Raw genomic sequence first — 20,663 nt, forward strand, 5'->3', positions numbered from 1 at the left:
ACAGCGATGTTTTCCTTTGAACTCTGGTGCAGCCAGGGACCAGCAGCAGCATTTCCTTCGCTCTTTGGTGACAGGGCAGAGAGAAGTGGTACCAAGCGGATCCAGAAACACAAAGAGAGGTATAGGTTCATGGCAGGCTTCAGCTCATCAGAGAGAGTGCAGGTCACTGCCCTTCCTTTTGCTTGTGCTAAGCCTTGGCTGGCAGCAAGGAGAGGTTCTTCCCGAGCTGAACCAGGGGATGGGTTTTCTCTGAGGGATGGCAGCCTTGTGGTGCATCAGCTTGTGTGGAAGCACCTGCAAATGAAGGACACCGAAGCACAGAGTAGTTTGGGTTGGAAGGGACCTTCAAAGCTCATCCAGTCCAACCCCCTGCAGCGAGCAGGGACATCTTCACCTGGATCAGGTTGCCCAGAACCACATCCAGCCTGGCCTTAAAGAAGTTCTTCTTAAGAAGAACCTGGGTATTCAGATCAAAGCTGTACCTCTTTTAAAATCCAAGTCGACTTAGTACAACTGCACAGGAAAAATCAGGATGTGCCCTTCCATGCCTCCCTCCCCTTCGTTATTGTGAGTAAATCTCATTTCAGCAAACACTTAGCCTGGAGAGAGGGAGGAAGTAATCGAGGTGTTCTTTCGGTGGTGATATATAGTAAGTTGTTACGTGCTTCTCCCTTCTTTTCAGTCAGCTTTTTCTCTCGCCTTTTTAATTCATTTGCTTGTTTTGTTTTTTCCTCCCCCCTCTGTTATACTTTATTTTACAGCGGTACAGAAAAAAAGAAGGACAAAGCACCAGGACAGAAAGAAAAAAAAGAGGAATCTCATTCTAATGATCAAAGTCCACAAACTCAAGCATCACCTTCTCCCCAGCCCTCCTCCCAGCCTCTCCAAACACACAGGCAAACCCAGGAAAGCAAGAGTTCTGCTCCAGCTAAAAGGTTTCCACACAGTACCACCGTACAGAATGAGAAAGTGATTGTAGTGATGCTGAGCTCGTATCTGACAACAAGTCATGTGAAATTAGTCCAACCTGATGAGCAAGTGGTGAATGACTGGGATTTTGGGGGCTAACGGAGACGCATTCGACATGCATTGCATCAGAGCAATTGCATACAAATGAAGTCATGAGTAAATCTTGTGAGACTACTGCGGGTGGGGGGTGTTTTTCTGTGATTGAAACACTGTAATCGGGCATTACTATAAACTATAAAATACTGAATGACAACTCGATCCTTTACAAAATACACTTCCTAGCTTCTGGCTGGCATAGCTGAATCGTGGAGTGTATTTTGCACATGCCCGTTTGCTACCTCTCGTAACAGGGGTTGTTAAATACTGGGATCACTGCAGCGCTCTGGGAGCTGCTCTTCTCAAATTGCTCAATGAAGTGGCTGCGTTTGGCTTTTTGTTTGCAGCACTTCCCTTTTCAGTCCCTGCTGGGTTGCAGGGTGGCTCACTTGGGTTCTCATTCTTTACATGATTGAAGTTCTGCTTTCACACCCAAATCATAGATATACTTCTATGGTCACTCAAGTATATTTGGAGTTGCCTCCAAGTTCCCACTCATTTCAGTGGGTGCTGAAAAATGATTCTTTTTAGAGGCTTTCTAAAGTCAAGGAAACTGATTTTAAGATTTGGGTGATTCCTTCTGAGCTTCAGGACTCTGCAGATCACTCTGTTGTGTTTCTTCTTTTGGCTCATGGTCAACTTTATGGAAGGTGTGACATTCTCTTGCGCTGTTTTGCTTGTAGGAGCCTCAAGCTCTTAAACAAAAGCCATTTCTTCTTCTGAAACTTGCTGTAGTTCACAAGATTGTTGTCTTGCATTGCTCAAATTCACAGCTCTAATCGGTATCGAAGCCTTCCCTTGACTGGTGCATGTTGTAACACTCCGTAAAGGCTCTGTCCGCGTGTCTTGCCCACGCTCTCGAGTTGTCTGAAGCTGAACTCACGGCCTGTTGCTCTCCTGCCTGGTATCTCCCTGTGAAGATGTTTGTCTAGAGCCTTGCTTACTAATCTTTTGCAGCGTGGGGAAGGAAATAAACGCCTTGTTCAGTCTCCTCCTGGTTTAACTTGCTGTGATTAACCGGTTTGTCGCAGGACCGTTCAGCCTCTGGCGGTGCTGTGGAAGGAGCTTGCTGTTCCTGAGGCTGCAGCTCGGGACTTACTCCTGCAAAAAGCATTTCTGACGGGATGAAGTAGGATACTGCTAGCAGGACGTACGCAGATTGGAGGAATCACTTGGGCTTGCTCACTTTTGACCATGCTTCCCCTCATTAGAATGGGTGTGAAATTCAGTCCCTACAAAACCCCCAGGCTCCCATTCGTGTCAGTTGGCTACACTAAGACTGCTGAACGTAGGAATCCACATTCATGGGTTCAGTCATCTGTAGCCTTGGGCCAAACCTGATTCATGCAGGAAGTTTGCAGATAGTTGCTTCAAAAAGCTTAAAGCCAGTAATGTGATGTAGAATGTAGGATCTGCAAAACAGCCTGAGGAGAATGAGCTGATGGAACTGTTCTGCCTCAGAAATCAGTGTGTTGAAGCGGGTGGACAGTTGAGCAGGGGGAAAAAATTCTCCTTCCCTCTGTTACCTTCTGAAGTGACTTTGTTCCCGATTTATTCTTTAAATTAGCCCCAGTTTTTTTTTCTCCTTCAGTAATTTCTTAGCGATGTCGGAATGAAGCGCAGAGATTGTTCAAGGCTGTACGTAAGAGCAGTTGAAAATGGAAAGGAATGGGTAAAACATTTGGCAACTGTCTTGCTCAGTTGTTCGCATTCATCCAGTTAGAACTTTTTGACTAATCTTTTTTCCCGTTTCACGCTTCAGCTGAAGGAAGACCTCGCTCTGCTTTTGTCTCCTGCTGCTTCATCTGTCCGTTGCATACCAGTTCCGCTTGCTCTTGTCTTACCTCGCTTGTCATTTTTACATGGTTTTCTGTTTCTTGCAGCATAAAGAAATCCCTGACTGCTGAGAAACCTCACAGTGCTTGGGAGAGCTCAGACGACAGCCGGAACAAGCTGCTGAGAGTAGCATCGACATCTAAATTAATAGCAAAAGTGGCAAAGAATGCGGATAAGTATGTACCAGCTTGGTAGGGAAAAGCGAGTGAACTTGAGAGTCAAAATGTTATAAATTGCTATACATATAAAATAGCTTCATTTTAGTGAACCTACCTACGCCTGTGCCAGAACCTTTTGCATCTTTTGTTTTAATCGGGAGTAACTACTCGCGTAACCTGCCCGTGTGGCACTCCACGTGCCTGTGGAATCTTAACAGTCATTACTGACTGCGAATGCAGGATTCTGGGGTAAATATATTGTAATGTTGCCCCTTTGGGTTAGTGAAATGATGAACAAGGAGGTAAGATTTATACAGCTTAATGCCACTGTGGTGATGCTGCAGACCATATCTTTTCCCCCTCATGAAAACCGATTTGAAAAGGCAGGTGTACTTCCTTGAAGTTCATTTGCTGGATTTGACACAGTGTGTGCGTTTCTGAAGTTAACTGTGAATCTACTTGTAAGACTTCACATAGGTCTCTCAAGTTAACTGTTTAATGGGCTCCTGACTGCATGCTCTATAGGTAACAGGGAGGGATCTTCTCTTCAGGTCCCCCTTCAGCAGGTGATGTGCTGTAGCCCATCGTTCCTCTCGTGCCCTTCTTCAGCAGCAGGTTTGATCAGTGGAGGCTTCACTGGCCATGAGAAGCACCAAATAAGTTAGTTCTGCTCCCGTCAGCACAAGGCCAAGAGTTTGCTCTTTGCTATAACTCTGCGTTGCTGACCCCTGTTGTGACTGGCTTCTCGTTCTTAACCCTCTTTGCCAGTTGGGTTTCGCACTTCACGGTCCCACAGGTAGTTTCTCCCTTTGAGCCTGTTGTAATCTTGCTGGATTTGATGAACTTGCTGTGTTGGCTTTCTGACTGAGCCCTCTTCAGTTTGCTGAGATTCCCCCCCCCCCCCCCCCCCCCGTGTGCTGGGAGCTTCTCCCAGCTTTAAGTCATCTGCAGCTTCACACCTGTGCTCATTAATCCTCCTTCCAGTAGCCATTAACTGGTCCAGGGCTGAGCTCCCTGAAAACCCTCCCACTATGACAGATAAAACCCTCCGGATCTTTCAGAGTGATTTCCGGTCTCTTTCTGACCGTGTCTGTAGTGCTCTCCTTAGCTGGCATCTAAGACAGTCAAATACATACTCAAAGTCAAGAGCAGTGTAAGTGCGTTCCTTCTTTCTTAGGAATGGGAAGGACAAAACCACCTTAGGTTAATCTTGGGCGTGGATATCAGCACGAAAGCTTTCTGCTTGGCCTGAAGAGTTGTGCAGAGCAGGGAAGTGCTGCGTGAGGGATTATGGCTCACGTGTCTTGCAAGCATTTCTTTTCCTTTTATCATTGGTTTTCACTGTTGGAATTTCGAAGCCCTGTGGCAATTCAGGTTAGAGCAGGAGACTTGTGAGGGTAATGCTTGGAAGCGAAAACCCCTCTGTCTCGATTTCTACTTACCAAGATTCTTTCCTTGGGGTTTATTATGCTGCTAAAGTACCTTTCACAATGTGGTATATGCTTCACATTTCCTAAGAATAAAATATGAATTTTACTTTGGTTGACCTTTTTCTTTGGTCTGTTGGTTCAGGCATGGTCAGAATAGAGGCATCTTCTTTCAGTCCCCTGGGAGTCTGCTTATTTTCTAAAAGACTTTAAGTGCTGCCCTTCTGCAATATCCAATATAGAGAAAAAATCGGGTATCTAACAGAAGACTGGGCAAGGAAAGATTAGGGTTAATTATTAGTTAGCATTATAATATAGTAATTACAAAGTTGTCTCCTCATAACTTGAAGCTGTTGTATCTTAAAAGTATTTGGGAGAAAACAAAGCTTCAAGCATTACCCCTTGTGGACTGTCATCTGATTGAAGACTGGGTGTTGCATTGTTTGTGTGCCGTGTTCTGCTCCGATTTAGGATAAAAGCACTCCTTGCGTTCAGGAGCACACCCGAATACTCATTTCTTCCATCCTGTGTGGCCTGTTTCTAACAGAATTGGTTGGTATTGTGCTGAGGCATATTGTTATATTGCATTTTATCGTTCCCAGTCGAGTAACGTTGGCCTCATGTGCCTGAAGTTACCCAAGTCTGGTGCAAGGGAATAGAATTCAGCCCCTAACATGGGCCCAGGGCAGAACTGTTTTACACGTGCTTTGTGCTACCAGCCCAGGATATGAACTTTGTTCAGTAAGCCCCGCACTGAGCTGTGAATCAGCCTGATGAAGCCATTAGTAAGCGGGTTCGCACAGCAGCCCATCATCCGGGGTCCTGCAGGCAAGCCTGGGAAGCCAGCTTCCATTTTCCCCTTGGCAGCGTGGTGCAGGCTGGTTCTCCCAGCAGCCAGGGACGACTTTCCTCAGGCATATGCTTGACCTTTGTGGCTGTTACAAAAATGTGACCTCCATCCAGCTAAAAATACTGGATGCCACTCATAGCTCCCTGCTGGATTTCAGATGAGCTCAGGAGGGGGTTGATGCAATACACGCTGCTGTCAAGGGGTGGTTTTCTGGGGAGAAGCAGCTACTGCTGGAAATGAAGATTTCTTCCCTCTGCGAGTAAGAGGTGGAGGAGCTTTGTGAGTAGTTCTGGTGAAGAGAGACATCGCGGCTGCACTCCTTCGTGCTGTACATCCAGTAATTCCGCACGGGTCTGGTTTGACTGGAGCTACAACTTGCTTACATTTAATCTGTGTATCCGTTAGGGTTAATTCCTAGAAAAATCTGTGGTGGTGTGTGCTGACAGCTTCTTTTTGACAGGTGTTAAATGCTTTGCATGCAGGCCTCAGGGTGCTTGGCAGCTTAAAACATTTGGGTGTTCCACGTCTGCTCTCTCCACATGGAATTTTCCATGCACAAGGAATATGCCCTGCATAATGTATCTTGAACATCTTTTTGTACTGCGGTGTTACCCCAGCACTTCTTAGGAACCCTGGCCAGAGGGCCAAAGACTGGAGGTTACTCAAAAGAGACAGTGAAGTGCATAAAGTAATCTCTGGGTAAAAATGCAGCAAGAATAGTTCCTTAGCATCCTGTACTCCAGTGACACTATGCACAGGGTTTGATGAGCTTGCCAAATGCAATAGTGGGTAAGGACTAGATGCTGTTGGCTTGCTAAGCGTGTCCCATCTTCCTAACAGTATGACTTTGTATTTTTCCCCAGGCACAAAGATGTCATCGTCAGCCAAGGTAAATACAAACGTTCCTTTCTAAATGCTGGCTGAAGTTGAAGTGCTTTGCTTTGGACTGAGATGGGGACGAATGCTCGTGAACCAGGGCTAGAGAGCTAAAATAGCATTTGTACTTACTTACAAGCACTCCTCAAGACCTGCGTAAGGGTCTTTGAAATGCTGGAGGAGTGCCTCATCCCATTGGAGCTTTAGGAAGGATGGGGTGGGGGGGAGGATTCCTTCTGTGAAACAAGAATTCCCCCTTTCCCTTTCTCCATGTGCGTGTGCATAGGGAGAGGTTCTGCAAGCAGCAGTGTAAGGGTTTGACCTATGTGCCCGTCTTCGCCCAAGCTGAATGAGTGAGTGGGGCCTTAGAAATAGTTTTAAGACATTTTATTTCTGTCCCATAACCAGCAAAAATGTCAACTCGAGAAAAAAACAGCCAAGGTAAGAACTAAGCTACGCCTCTGGTCGCTTCCTAACTGAGCGCTCGCACAGGTCTTTTACTTGGCTTTTCGCTGTCACACAGAGCATCAGTGCATGATCTCTTCCCGACTTTGAGCACTGGAGTAAATGCTTCAACTTTCTTCCTGTGGAAGCACGTGTACCTATGTGCATTGCATATGTGGGGGTTATTCGGGGGTAGTCTTAACTAAATTGCTCCACGCATTGTGTGAATTCCTGCACTGTTGCCTGAGATGTCAGACTACAAAGAACTGCCAACTAAAAGATTTGTTTTATCTCAGCTTTCTGTCTTGCCAATATTATAACATACTATAACATGCACACCCTGATCAGACACGAACGGAGGCTGAAAGCTTCCATATAGGCTCCTCAAATGACAAATGAGTGGCTTGTAAAGCGTATGCCTTTGACTGATGAACCTTGCGTTCTGTGGCTGCCTGCTGCTGCTGGCTTGTTCCGACAGGAAAAGGAGCCGTCTGTGAACGTGGTGGGACATAACAACAGAGGAAATCCACTTCTTGTGTTGCAAACCTACTCTGCTTTCACGTCCTGCACAGTCTAGTGGAGCATGCAGTTTTCAAACTAAAGCATGTAACCCAAGTGCATGCTGTACACAACGTAGATCTGCGTGCAGAGGTTCTGTCTCATGCTTTCTGGCTGCTCATTAACCAATCTGCAGTCTCCAAATCCTGTGCTATAAGCAAGATGACGTTATATACGCTTTGATTACTTCGGGTCTCCTCTGGATTTTCTTTTTAAAAGATAAAGAAACCCCTAAATTGTTTTGGAAGTCAGTACATAAATCGTAGTGAAAGCAAGATCAGCATCAGTTCAGTTGGTGTCATCCTTTCTAATTCATAGATTCGGTTGCAGATTTAAAAATACTCTAAATTGATGACTGCCAAAAGCATCCTTCAGAGACTAGAGGGGTGATAGAAGGTGCATGAGCATCAGGTACAAAGGAGAGATATTTCTTTTTGCCAGGTTGCTTAACACCAGTGGTGGTCCTGTATGTTCCTGGAAAAAGCAAACTAATGGTTCAGTGTCCAGCTGCAGTGTGGCTCCGCAAGAATTAAATAAACCCCTCTCTATCAAACACATACAGCTCAATACCTTCAGTCCTAATTCTTGCCAGTGTGCTTCTACAATTGTCTGTGTTCTGCCCAGCATCCTTCAGTTCTCTCATCCTGGTACCTATAACTTACGTGGCCTTGATGTGTCTGTACCCTGCTGTCTGTTGGGTTACTCTGCGGGTGTGAGCTTTCACAGACGGGTGAATGGGTGTCCGCCATGTGTGTCGTGCCACAGGCTGTTCTCAGCCCAGCGGGAATGAAAGAGAAATGTGATGCAGACAACAGTGGCCCCATGTGTATGGGGGATGGAGAGAAAGTCTTGTCATGGAAAATGTGTTTGCTGACATTTGAAACGTGCGGTGCCTTTGCCATGGGTGCAGTTGCAATTAGCAGGATTCAGCCTCCAAAGATTATGTCTTTATATGGGCCAGGGGGTGTATTTTTGACAGCTTTGAGTGTGTGCTTTGTGTAAGGCTGTGTTAGGTTTTGTATTTACTGCCACGGGAGTAACCACCTCTTAGCTACTGCAGTTGCATAGGGTCCTGCCATCCTTTCCAGTATAAGCTTAGCAACACTGAGCCAATTCTCTTGCAGTGCAAACTGTCAAGCGTCAGAGAAAATCTACCTAAAAACACTCCAGTGTCTTTACATACCCATAAAATAAGCTTGGAAATGGAGTGGACTTGCAAATTATCCTCGCAGAAGGTGTTTGCATGGGGTAATAGGGTAGAAGATCCAGTTCTGTGCAGCTTTCAACATCCTGGAATGGGTTTGTTTCGATGCGGCTGTTAACCTGCTTTGAAATGTGTTGTTACGATAGAGTACCACAAAATAGAGAGAAATACAGGTTTGCACGTTTGGTTCTTGGAATCGTGTTCATTCCAGCAGCAGAAGTTACTGTAGTGTTACCTGTATTGTGTCCAGCTGTGCATGTTCACTGTGATTTGTGCTGCTGGTATGTACTGTCCTCTGCTGCAGCAGCAGCAGCATGGGGAGCCGAGCCCTGAGCCGCCTTGGGGCGGTCACTTGAGGTCCCTCCAGTATGCACCATGCATGGTACCACTGTTCATCACCTGCCTTCTACCCTTGCCTCTCTGAGGGGTTGAGTTGGATCTCTTGCCACGTGGAGGTTAGTCCTTAGCTTTATGCAGCTGGGTATGTGCTGTAGCAGAGGTAATATAGCCAGGAGCACTTGGTGATGCCAGCCCAACGAGGGAAGTGATCTATGTACTTCCATCCCTTTGCTGATGTGATTTTTTTATTTTTTTTTCAGGTTTAGGTTTTTCAGCTTATTTTCAGCCATCTGTTTGTTTGTCCTTATAACCCAGGACAACGTTTTACAATCGAGTCCAATATTAAGGAGGTATTAAAATTCCATGGAAACCCAATAAAGCTGTGTGTGAAATGAGCAGGTGCTTATTACAGCCTTACCAGGACACTAGCTCAGATTATTCCTTACCAGCAGGTGTTTAGAATTGCCTGTAAAAGCCATCTTGCTTTTCACTTCAGCACAGACAGAAGACACGGCTTATTTGAAGATGAAAGGTATTGTCTTTGCACTGAGATCCCATGTTGGAGTTTGGGTTTCAGTGATAGCAGTTCAGTATAGGAATCACTTGTTACTTATTATAAAGCAATAAGAGACACTTAGCTGGTTTGGGCTGGCAATAAAAACCATATGTGAAAGAATTAATGAAAACCATTCACTGCATTCCGAAGTTTGTTTCTTTTTAGATGGTGCTTTATTAGTTTCCAGCCCTCCTTCTTCTCTTAGTTTAACTGTGCTAGAGTCGTAGCTTCGCAGAACAGGTCAGTTGTGAAGCGTGAGTGTGCCATGTCCACTGAGAGTGCTGAGTGCAGTAACTGCCTCGGGTGAGGTTTGCTCTAGGCACAGATTTCTGTCTGATGCTCACTGAAGGTGCTTATGTACCTGAGCTCCCATGGAGGCATGGTCTGTGGCCTGGAGGAGGCCACAAAGATGCTCAGGGGCTGCAGCACCTCCCATATGGAGCCAGGCTGAGAGCATTGGGGCTGCTCAGCCTGGAGAAGAGAAGCTGTGTGGAGACCTCAGAGGAGAGCAGCTTCCAGTGATTATTAGTGGGCTGCTTGCTCTCCTTCAGGGATGTTACTGGAAACCATGGGTACTGTCAGGAAAACAAATCTGTATTTGTGGGCTTTTATCACTGATTCTTCCTGAGGTCGGGATTTTGTAATTCAAGCAGGAAGCCAGTGTCCAGTGCCCCTTTCTGAGTCCTTGAGTTATTTCAATTCAAATGGTAACTGTTAATACCTAGATTCTTAATATCACCTGATGCATGCAAAACCAGGAGTTAAACTGTGATTTACTTACTGTATAAAATTAATAACCAAAGATCTGTTAAGAAATCACAAGGCAAAGCTGTAAAATCGTTCCAAATCTCTCCTCTCATCTGCTGTTCTTTGGCTGTTCGATTTGCATTGCACCAGCCCTCAGTAGCCGCAGTGCACGTCCACTTGTGAGGCTCAGCAAGCCCGGACACAGAGCTCGGGGTGAGACGGGGCAGACCCACAGCTGCATTTTCATTCCACTGTAACTGAAGATGTAATGGTCTGGGCATGGTGGCCGCGTTTGGTTGTGTTCATCTCTGCTGCTAGCACTTGCTTAAATTAGAAACAGGCTTCTAAGCCTTTGTCTCCCAGGTTCATGGTCGTGCAGAGTTCTTGGACACAGGCCTGAAAGCAGAAAGCTAGTGGAAAAGAAGCTCTTTGTAGTATTAAAAAGCATAACTTCACTGGTCAAGCCACTGGAAGGTGGAGACAGATTAATAAATGTACTCTGGATGTGGTAGTTGATTGTATATTCTGGAGAGTTCTGCTTGGCCAAGCTAGCTGGAGCCTTCAGGGGTTTTTCGCTTGCTTGTAATTCACTTCAAGGGTCAGATTGAGATGCTAAACGCAAGTAGAACTGAGCCGAGGGTTTGATGCGTCAGTCCATGTTGCTCTTCCAGACTAGATGGGGGAATCCTACTGGAAAGCAGTCACTAATAACTTGCAATAGAAGATTATTGTAATGGTGCATTAAGAATTGAACTTCTAACCATGCAGAAAACAGATAATTTGGGTATTTATTCACTGTTACCTACTCTGAGAGTGTGTGTATATACATATGTGTAATCGACTGTATGCTCATTAGACTGCCCATGCATATACGTGCTAGCTAAAGAGAAGTTCCTTACAGCACAGACCTCAGGGTCTGTCTCAGTAATGATATAAATGTGATATAAAATGGGTTCTCCTAGTACTCTGTCCAGTTTTGATGAAGAAACCAGTAGGTGAGGGCTTCTCACATCCTGCTGGAGACTGCTGTGTCTTCCTTGGTGATCCCATTTGGAGGATGGTTTTCTGGAAAGCAGGAGGATTTCGGCTTCGTTATGTCCTGTCTTCACATTCCTGATGGATCTGAGCAGTAGCTTTCATGTTTCCTGCATTGCTCTTCTCTGTGGGTTCTTGCGAGTTCATCTACAAAGACTTCTTTGATTGTTTCTTTTCGTCCTCCTTTCAGTTCCTATTATTTGTGTTATTTTCACCTGGAAACCTTCCATATTCCCCTAAGAGCCTGATTTACAGAAAGTCATAAATTGCTCAAGTGTCAGTGCACGAGCCTTCCTGTGCTGCCTTCATGGAAGCACTCATTTCACCCTTCCCAATGGTTTGGTATTGCCAGGTCTTTGCTGTCTGTTGTCACCTGCCGTGCTTCTCACTGTTCCTGCCTTCCAGCTTGCTTTCCCTGAAGCACTGGGTTTGAAGCTCTCTTCCAAGGGTGAATTAATGTGCATTGATGTGTTGCTTGAAGGTAAATTTTACTGATACCTTTGTGCTGCTTTTTCTGGCTTTGTGGGTTGTTCTTTTTTTTCCCCTTGTATGAGGCCCGATTTAAAGCTTATTTATTTTAATGGGAAGCTCCTTTAGATGGAGGCTTTGCCACTGATTGCTGCTCGTCTCCAAGTTGTCATTCGCCCTGAGTTTCAGTCCTGTCTTCTTGGCGTTGCTTTAGCAAGGGTCCTTCCATGCAGGGTAAGCGTGCCGCCGTACGGCGAGTGCCAGTGCAGAAGATGCACTTGTTTCCTTGCAGATCAGGCAGGCTGCTAGGGCTCCCTCTCAGTAGCAGCACCTTGTTTTACTGACCTCTTCATTCCTCTCTTCTCTAGCAGACTATAAACATACCAAGAACCCACAATAGATACCCCGGTTGCTAGCATCTGCCTCCAGCCTCTTGGGACCTATTTGGCCTTGTGTTTGCACTAATGAACTTCACACAGGAAAGTAGGAGCCCTGATGACATGAAGCTGAGAGACCCAGCTGGTGCAGTGGAAGCTGGGGTTTTAATACAGTAAACCTGAGATGTTCCTGGGGCCTGGAGTGTAGGGATAAGCCGAAATGAAGTCTTTCAAAGGGAAAGACCACATGTGCAGGAGGTGCTAGCAATGTTTTAGCTGTAAAACCACAAATAACTGGTGAGGAAAAGGGCTCTAACATGGCAGTTAATCACAGTAAGATTGAACCATTCACTCGCTCTCAGAACACAGTGCAATCCCAGGATGTATCAGAAGGAATTCTAACCTTATGGAAAACATTAATGCATCAAACCCCTGGTAGGTTCTCCTCTGTTAACACTGCGGTTAGAGGCACCCACAGTCACGAAAGGTGAGTTTTGTGGTGGTGTGCTGACTGACTGGGACCTTGCCATGCAAAAAGGGACTTAACCAACTGGATGGTTTACTTGTGGCAGACTGAAGGCTGGGAGGAGGAAGGGCACGGTTGCTTTTCTCATGCCCACCCGATGCATTCGCAGGCAGCAGATGGGCAGAGGTGTGCTGAAGTTAACAGCCGCGCTGTCACACGCACAAAGAGCAGACAGTCTGGCCGTGCTCTGTTGCCTGGAGGTGGAGAGGTTCCCAGCTCTTGGGAGAAGGAGGCTTTTGGGTGGCATTCTGAGAGCAGCAGAGTGTGTTTGTGTGTATCTCAACAACAGATACACACAAACTGGGTGACACGGTTCAGTGTGAGGTGTCCCTGCCCATGGCAGGGGGCTGGAACTGGATGATCTTAAGGTCCTTTCCAACCCTAGCTATTCTATGATCTCTGATTCCAATAGCCCAGTCTCTGCTGCCCAAAGTGAGTGCTGCAGTGCCAGAGTCGAAACCAGAGTTTCACCAGGGGCCATGTGTGCATCTGTCGGGCTGTTCCTCCAGCTCGTGCCATGGGGTTGCAGAGCCTGGTGACTGATCAGTGCTCACATCCATCCTTGCCAAGTCGATGGGCTCTGTGCTTGTGTCACTCTTCCTCAGCAATGCTTTATGTCCCTTCAGCTGACCGGAGCCAAGGCGTAGTAAAATCAAGTGTTTCTGCATCTTTGGAGCTGATGTGATAGATCCCACAGAGAGCTTGAGACCTGCATGGAGTTTGCTTCGGGTCCAGAACACCCGGAGGGCTCCCATGGGAGGTGAATAAGCCTGAGTCGGGTCCTGTGTCCCCTGGCACTTGTGCAGAGGAACTGTTGAGGCTGCAGAGGTGAATTATTGTGGAGCCGAGCAGAGTTTGGCAAGGGCTGTGAATCTGAGCTCAGAGCTGCAGATAAGCAGTTACAGCTGCTGCTGGTGGGGAGCCGGCCCCTGAAGCCAGAGTGCTGCATCCGCTTGATGCTGCCTTTCGTAGCATCCCCAGGCCTGAGCTATTCCTTCTGGTGTGGTGTGGGTAATCCACAGCGCCTGGGCGTGCCATCTCCAGAGCCTGAGCTGTGCTTTCAGGTTGGTTTGATTCATTTTGGAAAGGATTTATAGGACGCCTGCAGCTGCAGATTAGCTTAGCAAGCGCTGAAGGCCTTTCAGGTGTGTCTTCCGCTTCCCCTGTCTACCCAGCAGGACTCCTGCACAGCGGCTAGTGGGGCTGAGCATCTTTTTATAGAGGGTAGAGGAGTTCTGTTTTCATACCTTGTGTTTTCAGGCTGGTAGATACCAGTGTTGGTGAGGACTTTGTTGTTTCCTCACGCACACTCACCCTCCTGACCCTATTTCCTCTATACCCTCTCAACCAACAAATCTGTTGTGAGATGACCAAGGCTCTTCTAAAAGATCAAGCGAGAGGAAGAAAACATCTTGATGTATTGCTTTGTACCTGGAAATAGTGAGAATCGAATGGATTGAGTTCCCTCCATCATCCAGTCCCAACCCCATGCCATGGGCAGGGATGCCTCACACTAGACCGTGTTGCCCACAGTCCGCCCGCCTTGGCCTTAAACACTGAAGGTCAGGAAATGCAGGAAGGAAACAGAGTCTCATGCTCTGGAGCGTTCAGTTGAGCCAGTATGCTCTGAAAGAGTTAAATTGCTCCTTTTCTTCACTTGCAAATACAAGACTTTAGCTTCAGGCAGTTAGTTGCTGTTTGAGAATGGTTTTGTTGATATGCTGCCATCCTCTCCAGTATTTCAAAAGACTTTTACATTAATATTATATTTGCCCTACAGGTTCATGTGATGAAAGGAAATTCGGAGTCTTAGGCAAAAATCTTTCAGTAGGTTGTCTCTTCGTTTTCAATCCTTCCTCTTCTGTAAGGAGAGGCTTAATCAAGTTATGCCTAGCCTGTGTTTCTCTAACAAGCTTGTTGGATATGTATCTTCAAAGGTAATCTTCAATAACATGCAGCCAGCTAATCAAAGCAAAGAAAACAGGGCAAGTTCCAAGAGCTGATTTGTATCTGAATGCCCAGCAGAGAATCTTTTCCATGAGCTCCCGGAGAGCCAAAGCCCTGACTGAATTCCCCTCGGACTCTGCATCTCTCTCATCTGTAGAGTCCAGCGGGTGCCTCCATCCATAGGGATTTCACTTGCAGCTTGTCTCCACTGTTGTCAGCAGCACTAAGAAACTGGATCTTCACTAAACACCCATAGGCTGTGCTGTGCTTTGATTTATAGGAGGGTGAGTGCCAGATTTGAATAAGAAGGTCATTATTAATACTTTACTCTTAGTTTGGCCAGTGTTGTGAAACACATACTGTTGAAAATGAGACGTGTTACCAGTTTATGGTAATTGTCTACACATTGGTGTCAAGACCAGCCTTTAGCATTCAGTGAAGCAATGTACCTTTGGTAAAAAAAACACCTCAAAATTAGCTGCTGGGAAGTGATTTTTCTTTATTCTTTGGTGCTTGATCTGAGCAAGTTTTCCACTGCTGTCGGGGCTCTCACTAAAAGGAGCTGTGTCTGTTCTTGAAAAGCAGTGGGGTGACTGTTTCCATCTCCTCTAATGGAGCACTGTAACGCATGCATAAAGGTTTTGCCTTATTTAGAAGATCAGTGCAATGCGAGTTGAGCCGTTCAAGTCCAGCATCAAAGGAGCAAATACTTGGGAGACCCTGTATATTGACAGGGGAGTCTGTCTCATGTTTGTCATTGGAGAGAAATACAAAAGTAATTATAACTAAGTGTTATAATGACAGCGTTGGAGTCTTTATAAGGAGCTCTTGCTTCTCTCCATTCCTAAGGACATAATGCAAGATGCGGCAGCGTTCGGTGAATGATTTCAGTGAACGAATAATTCAAGTTAGTATATTACTTTGTGATGGTCTGTAACTCCAGGTAGTACTCCTGCAGCATTGTTGTCTCTCAGCATGGCTGCTGTGGTTTGGGTAGGTGAGTAAAGGAACCCATTTGATGGGTGGTGTTTTGGGAGGGTCATACTCTACCTGGTGGCCAGTAGGTACAAGTGGTGTCTGCAGGGCTCTGTCCTGTTCAGCATCTTCAGCAGTGACGTGGAGCAGACAGCGCAGTGCACGCTCAGGTGTGCAGATGACAGCAGCTCTCATGCTGGAGAGCAGAGCTGCCAGCCAGGGGTATCTGGGCAGGAACCTCCCAGAATTAAGCAAGGAGAAATGGCAAGGAAGGAAGGGCCCCTGGCAGGGATACGGCCTGAGGACAGAGGGGCCGCTCTGCGGGACAGGGGGTGCTGGCAGGTGCCAAGAGAGGTGGTCCCATCTCCATCGTTGGAGGTTTTTGAGGCTGGAGTATGCAAAACCCTGAGCAACCCTCGTCTGACCTCATGGCTGAGGCTGCTTTGAGCCAGAGGTTGGACTTAGAGGCTTCCTGAGGCCCCCTTCAACCTGAAATACATTACCCTGTGATTGTGTGACTACTTACTCCATTTCGGATTGAATTTGCATCTGACATTTGCCTTTACAATTGAATTTGCATGTGTAAAACGTTACATGCTGAGTCTGTTCTATCTCAAACCCAACTAATGCTTCTTGTGCATGTGTGTGTGTGTTCAGTGTGCTGGGTTGTTTTCTGTGCCAGAGAAAACGGGGCCTTTCCCAAGCTCGCCTTTCGGAAGCAGTTGCTCTATCACACGTGTTATTTGCATCTCCGTGCTCGTACCTGTCGTGCTTGCTCCTTGTGTGAACCTGCCGTGTGATTAATCCTCTTCTTTGTCTCTACAGAGGGAGAATACATCAAGATGTTCATGCGAGGCCGACCAATCACAATGTTCATTCCTTCTGATGTAGAAAACTATGACGATATTAGGACAGAGCTGCCTCCTGAGAAGTTAAAACTGGAGTGGGTGTATCCTTGACATCAGGAGCTACTTGATGGTCCCTTTTGGTCTTGCCTTCCCCCCCCCCTTTCAACTCTGGTCTGGTATTCAGTGCAATACAACTGAAATGGTTTGTAGCTGTGATTGAAATGGGTTTAAGCTGCAAAATAGGGAGGCACAGGAAAGCCACGCTTTGTTTTGCTGTTTAAACCAGTTGCAGTCTAGTTTCAGTGTGAAAGGAAGTGTCTTTGGGAGGGTACAGAGCTTCAGAGATGTCCCCCTCTGCCCTGTTAATGGAGGTGTTGCTTTCAGGAGCACGCTTTCAACATCCTTTTGAGGGGGGTTTAGAGCTATGGAGGATCTTGAATTTCTCATTGTCCTCGCCTATGGAGCGAGGATTGCAGAAGCAGCCGTTCCTTGCGCTCCTTCTGTGTTTCAGCTCTGAATTGAAGGGGTTGATATCTTGGAGACTAGTTTACATTAAACACACTAAACACACTTATCATTTGAAGAGTGGAGTTGGTGTGTGGTTGGTGACAGCTCTCCAGGGTTAGTAGATGAGGTGTTAAGTTCATTGTAAGGGATGTGGGTTTGCACACGTTTGGGTCTTCCTGACCGCCCCATCTGCGCATTCTTCCAGTGAGATGTGATGGTGTGTCTCAGTAATTCAGTGAAATAACATGTCTGAGCAGCACCTGGTTCATGGAATTATCCCAGGTTTGATCCCTCCGATGTTGCTGAAGGCAGGAGGATTTTTGGGAGTGTCAATGATACGCTGTCCTGTGCCAGGATGTGTGCAGACAGAGCCTGCCGGTGCCTCTCAGCACACCCGTTACTCACGAAGGCACACAGGTCTTTGTTGCTCGCTTTAGGAAAGAAGATGCCTCTGTTATTTTTCCTGCTTTCATTAACTGATGGATGCTTGGCACAAGATGTTGGGTAAGTGGTTCTGAAGAGCCGCTGTGGAGCTCGTGTCCTCTGAACTTCTCCGTGAGGGTGTGGAAGCTTAGACCATAAAGGAGAAGCTGTGGCTGCCCCATCCCTGGCAGTGCTCAAGGCCAGGTTGGACACAGGGGCTTGGAGCAAGCTGCTCTAGTGGAAGGTGTCCCTGCCCGTGGCAGGGGATGGAGCTGGATGAGCTTTAAGGTCCCTTCCATCCCAAACCAGGCTGGGATCCCGTGATTCTATAAACAGCGAAGTTCAATGGAGATTAAACATCAGCGTTGTGCCACCCCTACTTCTGGAGAGTTACTGTATGGACAGTTACTGTATTAACACGTCTGCCGCTTCCTTCTGAGCGTGTGAGGAAGGAAGGAACTGCGGGGGAGCTGCAGCCACGCGTGCTTTCTCTCGAGCGAGGCTGGGTTGGAGAATGAAGAAAGCAGAAACTTTCTGCCACAAAGCAGTTCCTTTGCACGCTCCTAGAAAACGCAGCCGCTCTTTGCCATTTGTTACGGAGCAGGGGAAAGGAAAGGGGATGCACTGAGAACACGTAACCTCAGCGGTGTTGGGTTTTAGCCTTAGCTCTGCATGGGGGACTTCTGCTGTGGAAAGGCGTGTTTGCCTAAATCACTAATACTTTTCTAGGCTGGATGTTCAGAGATGTCAATCTTACTAAATCCTTACCAACACACTCCCTATTGTACCCAGAACTTTAACGAGATCTGCCCTTCCTCTCTGAGAAGGGATTTAGGATGGCATTCTTCGTGCTTCTGGATAGACAAAAGATGTTCACTGCTTTGCAGCCCGTTGTTTTTGGAAGCTCAGTGGTCTGGTTGCTTTGGGTTTTAATAGAAGGCCATTCTGGAGTTTCTTTTTGTTCCGTCAGTGTTTAAAAGAAGAAGAAAGAGGAAAATTTAGTGGGAAAGTAAACAGTGATGGAGAAGAAACAGAGGCATCCTCTTTTTTCTTGCCTGCAGCATTGTGTTGTATCAGCATTCCTCTCGATACCATTTGCTGAGCAAGGGAATAACCTCGGCTTCAGAAGAGCCGTTGTGTTCTGAAACAAATGGAAGGCAGCGAGATAGAAATCTGTTTGGCTTTCCATACTGTGCAGAGATTTAACTGACGACTGAATGCAGTGTCCCCCTCTGACCTGTTGTTAGTTGCAGCATGTGTTTAATTTTGCACGTGTTCCTGAGGAACTCAGGCTGGAACCCTTTAGCTTAAGTTGCTTAATATAATCCCCATATTTTCCTTGCTGCTGCAGGTGCATTACTTGGCATGGGAGTGCAGGATGTAACAGGAAAATGGCCTTTTTTGAGGCTACAGAGCAACTGTTAAAATCTCGAGCTGTTAAGTCATAGCTGGTGACCCTGGGAAGGGGCCTAGAGGAAGAAAATTCAGTCTAGAGGAAGAAAATTCCCCTGTTTTCAAAGAAATAATGACTTGTAATAACCTTTGATCAGCGCTAACCAAGGCTGGTTCTCTGCGTAAAGCCTCTGAATGTCATTAGCAGTGGGTTTCCTTCCACAGTTCATCCCTTCCATAAAGCTCTGGGAGACTCAACTAGAGCAATTTTCGCTGCGTTGGTGCCTTTTGAGTTTTGCTTGCTTTAAAACCACTCCAAAACGGCGTAAAGAAATGCTGCCTGCGCTTGGCAGCCGCAGTGCAGAAGCCTTTCTGTGAAGGACACTGGGAATGTTCATGTGCTTCTTCTAAGAGGCCAAAGGAGAGGAATGCTCTGGTGCTCCGGGTGAAGACTCATCGCTCTGTTGCCGTAAGAAACGTTAAACCAGAGCAGTGAGTCCCAGTGAAATGTCACGTGAGGGTTATCACACAGTGCCAACGCTGTATTTGTTCTAGTTATGTTTTTTTACTGCTTACCTCACTGAGCGTTGCTTTGTAAGGGATTTGGTTTCCTCAGCTCCAGTTGTATGGGGTTGGGGTTGGTTTTTACCATTGTGCTCCTGAAACTGCGCTGGAGGTCCAGAGGGAAAGCATCAAATGCATTTGGTGACATGAGAGCTCCCAGGGAGGCCTTTAGGGGGAAGGCTGTGGTTTGGTGTTGGTTTTATTCTCCTGCCGCAGAGTGATTATGAGAACCTTGACTTGAGCAAAAATACATGTGTAGATATGGGTATCGTGGAAGAGACTGTCGAGCCAACGTTTACCTCCTCCCTACCGGAGAAATCGTGTATTTCATAGCATCAGTGGTGGTACTCTTTAACTACGAGGAGAGAACTCAGCGACACTACCTGGGTCACACAGACTGTGTTAAATGGTTAGTATAGAGCATTTGCATGTAAGTATGTGTGTAATCGTGCGGAAATGTATTGGGTTTGTGCTCCCCTGCTGTCTGTATGAGCTCAGTGTCATCATAATTGCAGTTATTTGCTGTTCCATCAGTCCCGGTAGAAATCACTGTAGTAAACACTGCACAGATGAATGGTGCTAGAGCAGCCCATGCTAGCTTAGGCTTTCTGCCTTGAATGTAAACCAGCAGCATGTTTGGACAATGTCAGAGTGCCAGATGAGAGAAAAGACCTTTGAGTTAAATTATTCTAAATGGATATCCCAGAAATGAACAATTGTCAGCCTAATCCTGAAGCAGTGCTTTACCAGCAGTATGGCAAAGATGTACCCTTAAAGATGAGAAAACCAAAGGGGAAACCAAGCATTAATTTTCTCCCTTTTTAATAGATGCCCATCCACGTATTAAGACTGTCTGGGAAATCAGAAAGACATTTGTAAAACAACACAGAGAAGCAGGGAAATTGAAGGCCATGTTATTGTGGGGCAGCTGTTGACTTTATGTAGTCTGAAGAGTAGAGCACTTGGTGCAGTGGTGAATACAAGCTCCCTGCTGTACCTCAGTGGAGAAGAGTTGCCATCTAAACCTCTTCTGGCTGTGCTTTGATGACTGCAATTGCTTCCTGTGGGAGGAACGCCGTCAGTCTCGTGTTCTGCGCTTCCATTCCGAAAGCCAGTCTGACTCCTAAGGGGTTTTAGTGTCCAGCATTCTGACCCCTGCAGGCTTTCCCCTGCTCCCGGTGGCTTTCTTTACCTTTGTGACTTAATAGAGAAAGCACATGAGAAGGTCAGTCAGAAAACCACTAGTACTAAGAGGGTGTGTATTGGGAAATCGGGTTTCTCACATCAGCTCCAAAGCAAAATGTAATAAGCAAAAGCAGACGTTTTTACTTACACTTGTAGTGCACCACGTGGGGAACTCGGTTACTACAGCTGCAGCAGTAACTCATTGCAAGCAGCAGTAATTCCTCCCTCCTGGGTGCACAAGCCACCTTTTCAGCTGTTTTTTTTCCCCAAACTGGTGCTGTCTGTAGGTGTAGGGGTAAACTGCTGTGGTGCTCACACATGTGGAACAGAACTGCGTGTAGGAAGTTCATCATGAG

The 20,663-nt window shown here is 46.5% G+C and overlaps 1 protein-coding gene across 5 annotated transcripts in view; it reads left to right on the plus strand.

The window, feature by feature from the left end:
• Nucleotides 1-20,663, plus strand: part of EML4 (EMAP like 4) — a 122,722-nt gene that overhangs the window by 75,173 nt on the left and 26,886 nt on the right. For 2 of the 5 annotated variants that reach the window (XM_057398527.1, XM_057398526.1), the window contains exons 4-9: nt 762-935; nt 2,949-3,077; nt 6,200-6,225; nt 6,621-6,653; nt 16,214-16,337; nt 19,382-19,531. In XM_057398527.1, the coding sequence (XP_057254510.1) occupies nt 762-935; nt 2,949-3,077; nt 6,200-6,225; nt 6,621-6,653; nt 16,214-16,337; nt 19,382-19,531 (636 nt within the window). The remainder of the gene's footprint in view (nt 1-761; nt 936-2,948; nt 3,078-6,199; nt 6,226-6,620; nt 6,654-16,213; nt 16,338-19,381; nt 19,532-20,663) is intronic. The other 3 variants (XM_057398529.1, XM_057398530.1, XM_057398531.1) reach the window with 3 other exon arrangements.

This window comes from Pezoporus wallicus, unplaced genomic scaffold (genome assembly GCF_028554395.1).
Source record: "Pezoporus wallicus isolate ANWC-B61680 ecotype Strahan unplaced genomic scaffold, APGP_CSIRO_Pwel_v1 contig_11493, whole genome shotgun sequence".
NCBI classification, from domain to species: domain Eukaryota; kingdom Metazoa; phylum Chordata; class Aves; order Psittaciformes; family Psittacidae; genus Pezoporus; species Pezoporus wallicus.